Source organism: Strongylocentrotus purpuratus, unplaced genomic scaffold, assembly GCF_000002235.5.
Source record: "Strongylocentrotus purpuratus isolate Spur 01 unplaced genomic scaffold, Spur_5.0 spur5_scaffold_6, whole genome shotgun sequence".
In the NCBI taxonomy this organism is placed as follows: Eukaryota; Metazoa; Echinodermata; class Echinoidea; order Camarodonta; family Strongylocentrotidae; genus Strongylocentrotus; species Strongylocentrotus purpuratus.
Window position 1 is genome coordinate 7,037,937 of NW_022145612.1, and position 13,058 is coordinate 7,050,994.

General features: G+C 38.3%; 1 protein-coding gene across 1 annotated transcript; it reads right to left on the reverse strand.

Annotated features, from left to right (window-relative positions):
• Positions 1–4,889: 4,889 nt before the first annotated feature.
• Positions 4,890–10,822, reverse strand: LOC764876 (hydroxysteroid 11-beta-dehydrogenase 1-like protein). The gene is made up of 5 exons (XM_030973379.1): positions 10,582–10,822; positions 8,343–8,473; positions 7,297–7,597; positions 6,031–6,159; positions 4,890–5,265 (listed from the first exon to the last, which is right to left on the reverse strand). The coding sequence occupies exons 1-5, from the start codon at positions 10,661–10,663 to the stop codon at positions 5,108–5,110; spliced, it is 801 nt and encodes a 266-aa protein (XP_030829239.1). The 5' UTR covers positions 10,664–10,822; the 3' UTR covers positions 4,890–5,107.
• Positions 10,823–13,058: the final 2,236 nt, after the last annotated feature.

The window sequence follows — 13,058 nt, forward strand, 5'->3', positions numbered from 1 at the left end:
AGAACAGATTGATGGATTCCTGCCAAATTTCGATCATGTATGTATCTTGCAGAGCCAATGAACTGAGTAGATTCATGGGTCATGAGGTCAAAGGTCATGGGCTCAATATGTATCCAAAAATAACTTGTGAACGCATTCTCATTAGAACTGACAGATGGATTACTATTTAACTCAGGACATCTTGCAGAGCTAATGAACTGAGTAGATTTTAGGGTCATCAGGTCAAAGATCAAAGGGTCATATATGTATATGAGAAATTGCTTGTAATCACGATATTCTGAGAACCTCTTAATGGATTACAATTGAACTTGAATTTGAAAAATTTCTTCTGTTTTGGTTTGTAAAATTGCTCTATGACGGAGGCATCATTTTCGACTGCGCGCAGTCGAAGTTCCATCTAGTTCCTTTGATTATGAATATAGGTTTCATTGTAACCATCATCATAATCATGCATTAACATCATTATCATCATTAGAAATACCACCACCACCATCATCTGCAGCAGCAGCACCACCACCAGCATTATCATCGTCACCATCATCATCATTATCATCATAATCATTGTTGTTTAAAGTCTGTATTTTCTGCTTGTTACAAGATTAGATATGTTTAATTTCCTTGATGACCTTCTGTTTTCTGTATGGATATTTTTAGTTCTTTAATAGTATATTTCATGTTTACATATAGTACATTTACATACATTTACCTTTTGGTGTTGTGTAATGTTTTCTTGTTTATACACTTTCAGAGTTGAATCCCTTTCTTTCCTTATTCTTTTCCCCCATTTGGTAGTGTTGGTACACATAGATTTCAAAAGATAAGATATCTTTGTGTTCTTCCTTTTTGAAATGCTCATCTTGTTACTGAAGGTACAATAAAAAGCAAGGGCTACATGGGTTAGACATGTCTTGTCATAATTTTTTTTTTTTTTCTGTATTCCCTTAAATTCAGTGTGATGAAAACCCAATGGATCAAACCCATTAGAAATGCTTGTTGAAATGAAAATGACAACATGTCAAATGGCATATCAAAACATCCTAAAGCAGCATGTTTTCATATGCATTTTGGAGATAAACAATCCTCGATATCAGTGTACAGCAGAAAAAATTGCAGGGGTTGCAAGAAAAGAGATTATCCTGAATATTCATTGCCCATTAGCAGAATTAGTATATGAGTAAATAATTAACCCTTTAAAGATACTATGTCCCTTTTGCAGCCAACCTCAAATTCTGTAGAAATTTGCAGGAATTATGAATATGTCATGTTTGTCCTATCTGTGAAATTTAAACGTTAGCAGTGTGCTAATATTCAAATTATGCAAGGAAACCCGTTTACTTGCTAGACTTCACTGTCAGACACTATTGTCAGTATTGAGTGACTGACTGGCTTTTTCTTCTTCTCTGGCAATAACATACATACAATGAGCTGTAAAAGATTTGTCTACATCAATAACCCACTTCTTGTAATGGCCAAAATTAAACTGATTGAATCTTTGTGCAGTATAAAACGACCATGCGGTACAATGGTCTGAAAATCAAGACTATTACTTATTGGCTCTATAGCTCCTTAGACGATTTGACAACTAATAGTCGTTATTTTCCCACTTAAAGACATTTTCAAGCCCCATTTTTTCAAGGGGAGTTCTAAATTAGTATTATCTTTCAAATGCCATTGGAATGTGCTTATTGCGTTTTTGTTATGCTTTGTACATATGAGAGGAATTCAGGATCGATGTAATGTACAGAAGGAAACATCACATTACAAATGACCAAAATAAAGAACATCAATTATCAAATTATTACTTTTTATTTGTCAATATTGTATAGAATTGTATAGAAATATTATTGCCACAAAAATTGCTCTCCAAAATAGTTTCATAAGCTTGTTAAGAAAATTACCTACACATCACTTCCAGTGGAACATCAGGACTTGTGCCGTAGCTGTGAGTACCATTGATTCTTTTCAACAAAGATTTATAGCATTGTTGGGGGGGGGGGGGGGGGGGGTACTCACATATTAAGATGGGGGTGTGCCACTCTATGGGTAACTTTTTAACAAAAAATCCCTAAACATGGGTACCATTTTAACAAAAATACCATTAAAAATGGGTCTGTTTTTTCAAAATTTCCAAAAATTTTGGACACCTGAAAAACATCGGAAAATTTTGAAAAATGGGGGGGTTTTTTTCAGGAAAAATACCCCCAAATGACCCCTAATAATGGGTTTGGCTTGAGCGGCACACCCCGTCCAAACCAAATCTGGCAACTACCATAATAATAGGGTTCAACAGCCAATCAAAATCAAGGTTTCCATGGTAGTTACCATCAATGGTAAGTTTTGTGCAATGGGGTCCAGGACTGAATTTGACTTCACAATCAAGAATAATACCATACAGGGGATAAATCACATCAATCACAAATTAATACATGATAAAGACAGAGTAACAAGTCTGTAGAATAGATTTTTAAAACATTTTAAAAACATTTTTAAATCAGCTGCACAATTCTAAAGGCCATTCATTTTCATTTCTTTATTATACCGACATATTCTGTGTCCAAACAGGTCGTGTGTATCTAGACAGATACTTCATCAAAGGGTAATTTGAACAAGCTTGCATCTAATATTTCATGTGTGTTAAATATACCTCGCCAATATCATATATGAAAAACTATGGAAGTTAATTTGGTCCATATTTTTTTCTTACGTGAAAATAATAGGTCAATTTACATAGCACAGCTACTATATGAATATACTCTACTGCGCTTAATACAAGGTATCATATTATTACCCTGGCTGTAGCTGAGCTGCCATGATAAGGCGCTAAAGCATTTCAAGGAAATTCCTGCCAGGTAGGCCATTTACATCACCTGGGTTGAGTGTGGCAAATGTAGATCAATGTCTTGCCAAAGGATATTAGTGCTGCGGCGGGGCTCGAACCGCGACTTTGTGATCAAGAGTCCGATGACATATCCACTCAACCACGAAAACTCTTCTAAAACTTAAAAAGTTTTCAAATTTTTTCTTTTTTTAATGCACTTCATGGTTATGTATCTTAAAACACTCAGATAAGTGAGCACACATAGGATATTGGTGCACTCATCTTCTTTTTTCATCCCCACTTGCCATCCATTGAGTACCGGTACACAAAAAACATATTTATAAACAATGAATACTGTCTCAAATAAGTCCACATAATTCACTATTCATATGACATTAAAAGGAACATACATTTGTTTCATCTTAAAGATACTATGTCCCTTTTGCAGCCAACATCAAATTCTTTAGAACTTTGCAGGAATTATGAACATGTCATGTATGTCCTATCTGTGAAATTCAAACATTAGCAGTGTCCCAGTATTCAAAATATTCAAGGAAACCTGTTTACCTTCTAGACTTCACTGTCAGACACTATTGAGTGACGGACTGACATTTTTTTCCTTTGGTAATAACATACATAAAATGAACTGTAACAGGTACATGAGCATTTGTCTACATCAATACTGAGCCCACTACTTGTAATAGCAAAAATTAAACTGATTAAGTCTTTGTGCAGCACAAAATGTATGACCATTCGGCAAAAGGGTCTGAAAATCAGACTATTGCTTAAAAACTAATGGTCGTTATTTTCCCACTAAAAGCCATTTCATACCCTTTCGGTTTGAGGGAAGTTCTTAAATAGTATTGTCTTTCAAATGCCGTTGGAATTTAACCTTTTCATTTTTTGGCCTGAAAATTAGACATAGTACCTTTAAAGGCTATCCAGCATGTGTGTGAGTATTGTACAAGTTCCTTCTTGATTGATGTTATAGTTTTTTTGTTATCATTCTTTAAAGGTGACCCAATTTACAAGCTGGGCTTCCGGGTCACCTGGTCTATTTTAACTATGTAAAATATTTCAAATACATTGTTAGTTTTTTAATATACGAGGGAAAAATTAAAACGTCAGTAGATTCAGTACACTTAGCTTCTTAGAGAACACTTCCCACACATTTTACATGTACCTTACATAATGGTTATCATATTCTCAGGTCTTGACAGACCCTTCAAAAATTTAGATCGATTAATAGATTGTGGTTTCCTACATGAATCGTTGGTAATTCAAAATTTGACAAGAGGAAGAATTGAGATGCTTTGCTTAAACTGTTATAGTATTGGATATGATTTGATTTTGGTATATCACACATTTTTTATTTCGGCTCAAGCCCGTAAACTCGAGGGGGGGGGGTGAACATACAGTGGAACCTCGATATAAAAAGGTCCTTAGGACCATGGAAATTACCTTGCAGACCTCCCAACATTTGAATTTCAAAATCCCTAAAATTTTACGCGGCTCAGCAAAATTTGTGGTACGTCGCGCCAGGTCTGGCTTATCGAGAAATGTGCATCATGAAGCTACCCAACACACATATCGGGGTAAAAAAAAAAAGGATTATAAAGAGCTGGGACCAGCAAAATCACCTTGTTATATCAGATCTCGTTATATCAGAGCTTTTATAATGAGGTTCCACTGTACTGGCTTTATAAGACAGGGTTATGGGCTGGTTTAATACACTGATTTATGAAGTGTCAAGAGTTAACCTTATCATCCTATAAAAAAAAATCACAATATTTCTGTAACTAATAGAACAAACCACTACCATGTCAGCATAAAATCAATTTCTCATTTGTACTTCATGGCTGTGATCATTTTTATTATTCATTGTGTTACGGATTTTCAGTAAATTGTAAAGACCACCATTTTATTGCAGAATTACAGTAATTTTTACAGGAAATGATTTTTCTTGCAGCCTTATGGTATTAACTTGTACATACAACATTGCTTGACACTTGGCACTCCATAAATCAATGAACTAACTAAGTTAAACCATGTTCGAGTTCATTTCAATTCAATGTTTTTATTGTCCATATCAATGGAAATTTGTTTTTGTTTACATGCATTAACGTAAAAAACCAATGGAGTTTGTCCACCTTTTCTGGATATGAGCGGATAGGTGTAAGACCTGTCATCAAGTCCTGGGGTTATTTTTTATGTTTTCAATGGCCTGGTCCGTGATAGCACTTCTCATTGTTGCGTCTATTACCCAACCAGGAAGGAGATCCCGAACCATCACAAACGGCTGAACCCATCTTGGAAAAAAACAATCCTTTCTCTCATGGCAGTCCCTTCTAGGATCCGGTATGCTGTGTCTTCAGCAGTGGTAGAGAACATTTCAGGCTTAAAGATACCCTTGGAGAACTTCACTGCATTGGTTGTATTGATGGGGCCTGTGATTGCAAAACAATAACAGATTTTAATGTATCAGGTTTGATGAAAGATTGAGTGATTTTATTCACTAAATACAACAATAACAAATAATAACATACATGATAAAAAAAAATTAAAATTCATAAGGACCGCCCTGCTCAGTTATGCATATAACAGTTGTAGCTGTTCTGCTGAGGGGTCCTAACTGTTTGCCATAATTATGCCCCGGCAACAATTGCTTCAGGGCCTTTACTTACTTGGATCCAACACCTACCTTGAGTTTAACCCCTAAACAAACTCAAACAAACTGCAACCCAAGCCCTAACCGTTTATCATTGGTGAAATAATGCCCGAAAGATAAGATTAAAATCTGAAATTGCTGAATATTTCTTTCACTGGTTAGTTAACTTATATTAAAACTTTCTAATATAATAACATAGCTTTTCAAATGTATATATCCTGCCAGAAGCTTAAATGTGTCATTTTTAATTCATCAAGATAGATAATGAAAAGCACCAAATCAAAACTCCTGAAAAAAACCCACATACACACACTTGCTGGTTTGAAAAACAGGCTTTTGCCTCACATTACCTTCAACAACAAGGTAACAATTTGATGCTAGCTTTGCAAACCAAGGTGTCTCCTGTACTAAAGCCCACATACATATCTTAATTTGCAAAACCAGTGATGGTATGCGATACATTCATTTTTTTCCTTTTTATGTATTTTAAAGCTGAAATACTTCTCCTTTGAAATCTGCAGATTTGATTAGGCCCAATACTTACCAATGATATGCTCTGTAATAGAAATGTCCATTTGTTGGAAGTGAAAGTCGTGGCGTAAAGACCCAAAGAATCCATGGAGGGCAAATTTACTGGCACTATATGAAGGGTATAAAGGCGCTGGTATTAGTCCTGTAAGGAGAGGTACAAAGAAATGAAAAACAGCCATTAGCCTTTTGAAACTTAGTGACATACATGTACCTTAAGTGCAATTCCAAAATTGTGTCCCCCTTTTTTATGTGAGGCAATTACCATTTCTTCTTTTTTCTATCTTTCTTTTTTATGTGGCTTATCAGCAAAGTTATTAGCAAAAACGCATCCCAAATATGTCTGAAGACGACATCCCTTCTTTTTTGCTATTGCTTTACAGAGATTTTTTTTATTTAATCAGTAAATTTGTGCCCTCTCCCCCTCCCCCCCCCCCCCCCCCTGCTCCCAAACAAGCTTGAATCTGCCAATCCTGAGATCTGATAAGTTACCTGTTAAATAAATACTTTAAGATGGACTTTAAGTCCACTATTTGTACTCTTCACATACCTAAAACTACCATTCATGGCGCTTACGCTTGGTTTAGGAGTATTTATAGCATGGGCCTATATTGCCCTACAGACAAAATATGTACTACCGGTATACATTTGACAAAAGTCAATTATGTGGCACTCTGCGATGTGGACGGTGTCATTCAATATGCCGTTGCATGAATAGTCCTCAATCTTATTTAACCCGTTGCCTATTGGAACCAAGTGGTTCCTGTATAAAGCTTTGGAAATAAGAGAACTCGGTACTCAATGGGTTAACTTCCCAACATCTCACTCCTAAGCAGAGATGAATCATGAGGATCAAATAATATGATATTAAGTCAAAAAAATATCAATATGAATTTGCATACAGTTTTAGAAACTTGGAGAACCAATCCTGACTAGCACTCGTGCTAACTTTTGGATCTCCCTTTAACAACATTTTAAGTTTTTAAGTTTAAAAATATCCTTTATTTGGATCACTTATACGCTATTGGAACTCTGTGAATTTCAATTCCAGCCACAAATCTCTACGTATTATTAAGTTATAGCTTATTCACAGGTTTTGATATGACATGGTATATGATTAATTTAATTTGTACACATAGTTCTACTATGGATATTTTCCTTTTCTTTGTAACTCATGTACATGGATATTTTTGTTATTTTGTAACCCACTTGAATACATTTGTAACATTGTGTTATGTTGTTGTTTTGTTGTTAATAAATTCAAATTCAAATTCAAATTCACCAGCCACTGATGAGACCACACCTATGCTTCCCTTGCTCTCAGCCAGCATGGGCGTAGCATATGTAGCCAAAGCCACGTATGCTCGGAAGTTGACGTCTATTATCTTTTGTAGCCTGTCAATCTGATCGACACCCCAAAGGTGATTGTAGTTTGAGTAGATGTGGTTCAGAATCAAGAAGTCCAGTCCACCGAAGCGCTTCTCCGCTTCTTTGACGAGCGCCTCTGTGTCGTTCAGGCGGCCCATGTCCAGGGGCATGTAGAAGGCCTCTTTCGCTCCAAGATCTTTGCATTTTTCCACAACCTATGTAATGATGACCATCATGATAATAATGATTTATATGACCTGACTGCTAGGAGCGCAAGTATATGTTTATCAGAGATAAGCCATCAGTTAACATATGGCTTTAAGTTTTCCTTAAGGGACTCAGAAATTGAGAATTACCTCATAAAATGTTAAGAGCACATCAGCTTGGTTTTAATATTCCAGTTCTGAAACCATGAATTTATCTGCGAGCCATCACACCTCTAAATTTGTTATTTGAATGATTGTGAACATGTGGTGGAAAAACACATCTTAATTGGCAACGTTTCGACCCAACATGATTGATTTTCATGACTACTGTATAAACAAAACCAATATTACATATATGTGCATTACATGAATTCATTCAATGTATGTAAATCTCAACATCAAATATGCTGTATGTTGGAAAATTTTGAACAATCTACTTTAATGTCATTCTGAATCCTCCATCTATTGTTTCCACTGTTGACATACATGGACATCCTGTATTTTAAATTTTGAGGATTTATTGAAACTGGTCTGTTAGCATCAAAGATGTTTATTTATAACTGAATTATATTTTTATATGCAATTATAAAAGAATCTTGATTCTGTATTATAGTATATATATAAAATATACAGTGTACATGGTTTTAGCATCTAGCTATGAAGTATCTTTTGTTCAGATGAAGAGAAGAGAATCAACTAAATTGACCAGGTTCTCTTGCGAATGACCAATACAGTCCACACATGTAACTCTTACCTGTTGCAGTACAGCTTCTCTGCGGGCAGTGACCACAACCCTAGCTCCCTGCTTGCAATACCAGTATGCCATCTGTTCCCCTATTCCAGTGCTTGCTCCGGTCACTATCACTCGTTTTCCTTTGATGCTTGCTGCATGAACAGATAGAAATAAAACATATTTTATAAAACCTTGAATACCTTGAATACCAAAGCTTCTGAAAGAAAGCCGTCTCTAGCTGCCAAGCTTTCAGGTCTAACTTCAAGGGGGGGATGTCCCAGCTTCCGGGTCTTGCACCATAGTCATTTTACATCTGTATCTTGCTTGCTGGGTCATATATTCAGGAATGTCATAATTGGAGTGTCTACTGGGAGAATGGTGAATTATACTGCTCCTTCTTGCAGTGTTTGTCAAGTCTGGCTTTAAAGCTGTTTACGGAGGTCGCAGATACCACCAACTCAGGGAGGGAGTTCCAGTCGTTGAGGACCCTGTGGCTAAATGAGTCTTGCCTGAGTTTGGTGTTGCACCTGGGTTTGGTCAGTTTGAATGCATGCCTTCTCGTTGTTGAATTGATTGCAGGTGTGAAGAATTGGGTAGAGTCCAACCTGTCAATGTTCTGCATCAACTTCAACACCTGAATCATATCACCTCAGAGGCGGTGGTGGCTGAGTAAGGGAAGCTTCAAACTCACAAGTCTCTCATGGTAGCTTTGGTGTTTTATCTCTGGTACCATTTTTGTTGCTCTTTTTTGTACTTTCTCTATGATTTTTTTCGTCCTTCACATAGCGAGGGTGCCAGATTACATTGCCATATTCCAATATGGGACAAACTAGACCTTTGTAGAGGAGTAAAATTGTTGATCTGTCCTTGCAAGTGAAAGATCTACGTATGCGAGCTAGTACTCCATTCGCTTTTCTAGCAGCAATTGCAGATTGTTGATGAAATCTGAGCTTCTCGTCAATGACCACTCCAAGGTCCTTTTCTTCTTTGGTTTCTGGGATCTTTACACTGTCTAGCTCATATTCCCTTCGTGGATTGCCTGCCCCTAGGTGCAGGGTCTTGCATTCCTTTGCATTGAAGTGGAGCTGCCATTTCTCTGACCATCCCTCAAGTTTCTATACATCTCTCTGCATGGTGATGTAGTCTTCCTCAGACGTAGCTTTGCCATACAGTTTGGTGTCATCTGCAAAGATTTTGACTGCTGCCTCAATCTCATCAGGAAGGTCTTTTATGTAGATGACAAATAGAAGTGGACCGAGCACGCTCCCTTGCGGTACTCCATGTGACTGGGGTCCAATCTGACATGTTGTGGTTCACAACCACTCTCTGCTCTAAGCTGCAAACAAGGCCACTACTTCCATTGACAATGCACAGCTCTTACGACTATATCTTTGGTTACCGGTACTTCCGAAACTTCCTGAAACTATACAGTGTTTATTAATTTTTCATGATTTTTCTTATACTTCTCCAATGATCTAAAAGGATAATACCATTTTCCAGCAAAGGAGTTATTTTGAAAATTCATGAAATGAACATGGATGAATCGGGTTAGGAGGAAGAATTACCCATTTCCCATTGAAGGCTTCTTCAAATTGGTGGATGGATGCCCAGAGTCGTCGAAAAACATTTGTAACTCAAATTGTAATTGTACCTCTTTACATTTTGAAAAAATGTGACCCAACCTGCTGTTTCAATCATTTTTCTATGCGGGCTCTGGAGCTCCGACGCCTTTGGCGTTTGGGCTCCCTGGAGTTATATAGAGGCATCCATGTCCATGACGCACCTTTCCCAGGGGTCAAGAGGTGCGTCTTACAAATTACAGCTGCATAACTTCACATGCATCTATCTGAAAGTGTATGAAAAGGTGTACCTAGTGTACTGAAACTTTTCACACAAAATAATCAGTTGGATCTTTGTCCAAAAACAAAGTGGCAGAGAGAGACCAACATAGGCTACACTAGTACACAGTACACTTGGCCAGGTTATATACAATATCTGATTTACAATTGTTTAGGTTAACTATTTCGTATTTTTTTACTTTAGTAAAGAGGCTTTCTAAGTTTCTACGTTAAAAACGATCCACTTTACTGCCTTACCACATAATTCTTGCCTATCTTGGTGTAATGTCTGTCGACATAACAACGGTTCTCTAACGTACCAGCTACCCGCAATCACGTACGCCGGAGCTTGTGGCGTACTTAACTTGTCCGGCCGCTAAACCGCAGGCCGCAAGCACCTTTTCCCTTTCATTTTGTCTTACCTGGATCAAATTTATCTCTGAAGATAAAAGCAATCAAGACAGCACCAATGGTAGCTACCAAGAGAACCTTTGAGAACGACATTATATAGATGCTGAACAGGCTTTGACAAGTAGAACTCAGTAGAAAAGCAGGTGAAGTTCAGATTGCGCTCACTCGGGCCAAAGAGATACTCAATGTTCTGGCTGAATTGAAGTGTCACTCGAGTTACTAGTGCGCGGCGGCGGCGTGCTTGTACGATTCTGTGATTGGACTTGGAGAGGGGCGCGTACGTTCCCATTTTTTGGCTGGCTACCAGTGCAGAGAGCTACTCTATTACCCCTAAGCGCAGAGGTGAATCGACCACCCGGCTCATTCTGTCTTCATGGGGTCCATGATCATTCAATTCAATAAAGGTTTATTCAAACATGTTTCGCTGTACAAACACTGATATACATGTTATATACAAAGATTAAATTACACTGTAATTACAAAATGAAATTGTGAATAAAACCAAATTACATAAAATACTTTACATTGATAAAATTGTAGGTAATGAATAGAAACATAGAAAAAAGCATTAACTTGATAAGGAATAGTGACGGAAATGTTTATAATTAATTTTGTATGCGGGACAGAAATATTCATCAAATCACGTATAGCCAGGGGCAGTCGCCAAAGGGGGATGTGGGGTGCGACACCCCTCCACCTGTCAGGATATTGTCGGTAAAATTGCGCTGCCGTCGGAAAAAAAGAGAGAAGTGGGAGGGAGAAAAAGAGAGGAAAGGGGAAAAAAAGAAAGAGAAAAAAAGAGGGGGAGAGGAAAGAAAGGAAAAGAAAAAAACAAAGAAAAGGAAAAAAGAAAAGGATAAAATGAGATATAATATATTGTCGGTCGGCCGACAAGCCTTTTCCCTACTTTTTATCAGCTGTGACAACTTCGAGAGTGACTACAACTACCAGGCGCGGATCCAGGATTTCTTAGGGAGGGGCCCAACTTTTTTTTTTTGCTCCCGGGGGGGGGGGGGGGGGGGGGGGGGGGGGGGGGGGGTAAGCGGACACTTTTTTTTTTTTGGAGTCCAAAAAAAAATCGCAACGACTGAGCCAGCCGAAAAGTCGCTCAGTGGGAGGGGGGGGGGGGGGGTAGTGAGCACATTTTTTTTTTTTTGGGGGGGGGTCCTCGAAAATTTTAAAATTTGCAACCCCCCCCCCCCCTTGAGCGCCAGGGGGGACCCAACCCCCCGAAAAGGGAAAAATCGCGTGATTTTGCATGATTTTTTTCTCAAGGGGGGGGGGGGGGCGGGGGCCCCGCCCCCCCCCCCCTGGATCCGCCACTGACAACTACAATACTTGTATTTTCTCGGAGTTTCACTTACTTATAATATCAGCTAAAGAAATCAGAGGTTTAAAATTTTCGGGGAAACGAAATTCAAACAAGGTTTAAGAACAACGGTACGACGAATCGTCTTCCTTTCTCTTTATTTATTGTGATGAAAAGCCAAAAATTCCGCGCTTTGCGCGGAAGTTGGAAAACTTCATTTAGACGAGTCGAATACGGTACAACGAAGCGTCTTCTTTCTCTAATATTTTAAGGAAACGTCAAAGCTTCCGCGCGAGAGGGAGAAACTGAATTCAGGTAAATAGGGCTTAATAAGAGTCAAAAACGGTACGACGAATCGTCTTCTTTTCTCTATATTGTGATGAAACGCCAAAACTTTATTTAGACGAGTCGAGAACGGTACAACGAATTCTCTAATAATTTAAGGAAACTTCAAAGCTTCCGCGCTTCGCGCGAGAGGGGGAGAATGAATTCAGACAAATAGGGCTTATTAAAGTCGAAAACGGTACAACGAATCGCCTTTTTTCTCTAATAATTTAAGGAAACGTCAAAGCTTCCGTGCTTCGCGCTAAAGGGGGAAACACCCACCCCCTTTTTAAGTGATTCGCTTGTTCACTACCGCCCCTCCCTAAATAAGATCCTAGCTCCGCGCCTGCATTAAAATATATAGCTATGATGCTGACTAAGTTGACGAAATAATTCGTATATTTATGTCGGCAAGGAAAATGACCAGTATAGATAGTCCATAGGAAAAAACAATTTAGCCTTCAGCACCGAGTTTATAGGTTAAATTTGTAGATATTGGACATTTAATTTTGTCGGTAATTGGTGGCTAGTTTTGTCGGTAATCGTTGGCCTCTACAACCCCCCCCCTCCCCCCCCCCCCCCCCACTGAAAAAGGTCTAGCGACGCCCCTGCGTATAGCGGACAACTTAGTATATCAAATCATTTATTCGCTTAGCCCAGAAAATCAATCAGACACAGAGGTCCAGATTGTGGAATTCTTTACCTAATGATATTTGAAATATAATCAAAATCCCTTTAAAAGAGCACTCAAATGCAGGCGCGCCGGAAGCAGTTTGGGATTGGGGGGCAAACATTCCAGGGGGCTTCACATTCCAGGGCAGGACGTAATGAGAAAAAAGTTCGGAAGGGGGGGGG